Source organism: Camelina sativa, chromosome 17 (assembly GCF_000633955.1).
Source record: "Camelina sativa cultivar DH55 chromosome 17, Cs, whole genome shotgun sequence".
Classification (NCBI taxonomy): domain Eukaryota; kingdom Viridiplantae; phylum Streptophyta; class Magnoliopsida; order Brassicales; family Brassicaceae; genus Camelina; species Camelina sativa.
The window spans coordinates 3,940,382-3,944,076 of record NC_025701.1 but is presented as its reverse complement, the minus strand read 5'-3'; the positions used below and the strand labels follow the sequence as shown (position 1 = coordinate 3,944,076).

The 3,695-nt window shown below is 38.9% G+C and overlaps 2 protein-coding genes across 2 annotated transcripts; both read left to right on the top strand.

The window, feature by feature from the left end:
* LOC109129861 lies at window positions 655-861 on the top strand. Its single transcript, XM_019238834.1, has one exon. The coding sequence runs from the start codon at window positions 655-657 to the stop codon at window positions 859-861; it is 207 nt and encodes a 68-aa protein (XP_019094379.1).
* LOC104759131 (leucine--tRNA ligase, cytoplasmic-like) lies at window positions 1,635-3,684 on the top strand. The gene is made up of 2 exons (XM_019238833.1): window positions 1,635-3,596; window positions 3,658-3,684. Exons 1-2 carry the CDS (start codon window positions 1,635-1,637, stop codon window positions 3,682-3,684), a joined length of 1,989 nt encoding a protein of 662 aa, XP_019094378.1.

Sequence of the window (3,695 nt, the reverse complement as noted above, 5' to 3'; positions counted from 1 at the left end):
TTTGTTCAAAATGGAGAAAACTTAAATATATAAAACCAATGTCACTTTCTCTTTTGGACGTAACTGCGGTTAAATCCAAAGATATCCTAACAAACTCTCTAAGATGACATTCTATGGAGTATGGAATCGTTCATACAAATAGTGAAAAATAAAATATTATTTTTTTTAGGCAATTGTTTGTAGTTTTTGATTGGTAGTTGTAATATATAATTTTAAAAAATGTAAAAGAGAAAAAAAAAAAAATTAAACAAAGAGACCAACGTAGTATTTGAATTATGAACATAGCAGAAATTGTAGCTTGGTTTTTCTAAAGATAGTAACAAATTAACAAAATCACACAATTTACATTTTTCAAGAAGACAGGAAAAAAGCAAATATACCAGTTATTGAAAATGAAAGTTAACAAAGAAGACAGGCAAAGCAAAAATATGAAGTTTTGAAAAAGGAAATATACCAGTTATCGATTGAAAATATAAGTAATAAATATATTATTTTTAGCAAGTTTTCAATTATTAAAAATGGTAAATTTCCAAGTTTTCCAGCAATTCCCGCCTATATACATATAGTTTTCAGATCAACAAGCAACTTTGATCATCACAAAACAATTCTACTTTGCGTTTACTCTCTTTTTGTTCTTCTTATTATTCAAAAAAGATGGCGATCTCAATCTTGGGATGGTGTTTCATAGTTGCAGTTATACTGATCTTGGCGGCTTTATCCAGTGTTTGCGGAGAGCGAACTAGTGAGACGAAAACAAAAGAAGAGAATGTGGAGAAGAAAGATCCAGTGAAAAAAGACGATAAAAGCAAGACTAACGAGAAAGATGATAAGAGCAAGGCTAAAGGTGATAACCTAGTGTGAAGACAACTTTAATATTTTGATTTGTATTATCTTTAATACTAAAAGATTTTAGAGTCTCAATAACTTTTTATTATGGTTTCTTATCTTTTGTGTTGATTTATTATTAAAGATCTCTGAGTATTTTGACAATTTTATTGATCACCAAAGTTAATTAAGATCAATCTATCTGATTTTATGTAATCCAACTCGAAGTTTCTACATTCTTTTAAGTTTGACACGTAACATGGAAATCTGAAACTAGTTTTACATTACTGTATTTAGTATGCGAGCGTGGCCTGAAGCCTTTTTTACATGTAATCGTTCGTTATGCCATGGTTTCGACTTTCGACTGTCTAAAACTAAAATCAACATTGAACCGGAATAATTGAACCGGAATAATCGAAAGAATAATTGAACCGGATACTTGAACCGGAATTGGGAAATAAGAGAAAACCTAAATATATAAAACCAAAGTCACTTTCTCTTTTGGACGTAACTGCGGTTTAAATCCAAAGATATCCTTCAAAAACCCTAGAAATCGAGTTCCCCTTATCTCCCAACTGGCTCAGTCTCTCTCAAATCTCCGATTGCTTTCGCGGTGGACTCGATTCGTGATTCCTCCAAGTTCCTCATCCTTAAGGTAATCCTCTCATCAGATCAGCTACGTTTAAATACTTCTCTTTTGATTCTCCCCCACCCAAGCGTGTGGACTCGATTTGCTGTTGTTTCGATCATTGAATTTGAGGTTTTTGTTTTTGTTTTGGATTATTGTTTGGGGTAGGCACTGTCACGATATGGCATCTGATTCGAAAAGCTTCGCTAGGAGAGATCGTCTTCTTGAGATTGAGGTAGCGGTTCGAAAACTGTGGGAAGATGAGCAAGTGTTTAGGGCTGAGTCTCGTGAGAATCTTCCAAAGGAAGGAGAGAAATTCTTCTCGACTTTCCCATTCCCGTATATGAATGGTTACCTACACATTGGGCATGCTTTCTCACTTTCCAAGGTTGATTTTGCTTCTGCTTACCATAGGCTTAGAGGAGCTAACGTGCTTTTACCATTTGGTTTCCATTGTACTGGTATGCCAATCAAGGCTTCCGCAGATAAGCTTTCTCGTGAGATCCAACAGTTTGGTAACCCTCCTGTGTTCACTGCTGAGGACAACACTAAGGTAGTTGCGGAAGTTGAGGAGGAGAGCAGTGATACACCAGCTTTACCTGGTCAGTTCAAGGGGAAAAAGTCCAAGGTTGCTGCGAAATCTGGTGGACAGGTTTATCAGTGGGAGATTATGCGCAGTTTTGGTTTGACTGACAGTGAGATTGCGGAGTTCCAAGATCCTTACAAATGGTTGTATTACTTTCCTCCGTTGGCTGTTGAAGATCTCAAGGCATACGGATTGGGTTGTGATTGGAGACGGTCTTTTGTTACCACTGATGTTAATCCCTTTTTCGATGCCTTTGTGAGGTGGCAGATGAGGAAGTTGAAATCTATGGGAAAGATTGTCAAAGACCGTAGGTACACAGTCTTCTCACCTTTAGATGGCCAGCCTTGTGCTGATCACGACCGTGCTACTGGCGAAGGTGTTCAGCCTCAAGAGTATACGCTCATCAAGATGGAAGTAGTCAAGCCATTCCCTCTGAAACTGGGTCCTTTGGAAGGGAAGAACGTTTATTTGGCTGCAGCTACTTTGAGGCCTGAGACCATGTATGGACAAACAAACGCTTGGGTACTGCCTGATGGCAAATATGGAGCTTATGAAATCAGTGAAACTGATGTCTTCATCCTTACTGAGAGAGCTGCACTCAACCTTGCCTACCAGAACTTCTCGAAGATCCCTCAGAAGCCATCCTGCTTGGTTGAGTTGACTGGGCATGATCTGATTGGACTCCCGTTAAGGTCTCCTCTGTCAGTCACCGATATCATCTATGCCCTGCCTATGATGACCATTCTGACCAACAAAGGTACTGGCATTGTCACCAGTGTGCCTAGTGACGCCCCTGATGATTACATGGCTTTAAAAGATTTAAACGACAAGCCTGATTTTCAAAAAAAGTTTGGTGTGAAACAGGAGTGGTTGCCCTCTGAAATCATTCCGATTATCAACATTCCGGAATTTGGGGATAGGGCTGCTGAAAAGGTCTGCTTGGATTTGAAAATTAAAAGTCAGAATGATAAGGAAAAGCTTGTAGAGGCTAAGAGGTTGACTTACCTGAAAGGATTCACTGAAGGAACCATGCTTATTGGAGAGTTTGTTGGTAGGAAAGTTCAAGAAATCAAGCCCATTATCAAGACAAAGCTCATAGAGAGTGGTGAGGCAATCATATACAGTGAACCTGAAAAGCCGGTGATGTCAAGATCAGGTGATGAATGTGTTGTGGCTCTCACAGATCAGTGGTACATAACTTACGGCGAAACAGAATGGCGAAATATGGCTGAGGAATGCTTATCAAAAATGAATCTCTATTCTGAAGAAACAAGGCATGGCTTTGAGCACACTTTGAGCTGGCTCAATCAGTGGGCTTGCTCACGGTCTTTTGGTCTAGGAACTCGGATTCCCTGGGATGAACAGTTCCTTGTGGAATCCTTGTCCGATTCATCTCTTTATATGGCATATTACACAGTTGCCCATTTCTTTCACGGTGGAGAAGACATGTATAAAGGTAGCAAGTCTTTGATCCAGCCGCAGCAGATGAATGATGAAGTTTGGGAGTATCTCTTCTGTGATGGCCCGTACCCAAAATCATCTGATATTCCATCAGCTGTCTTAAGTAAGATGAAGCAGGAATTTGATTACTGGTACCCGCTAGATCTTCGAGTTTCAGGAAAAGATCTTATTCAGAATCATTTGACATTTTTCATC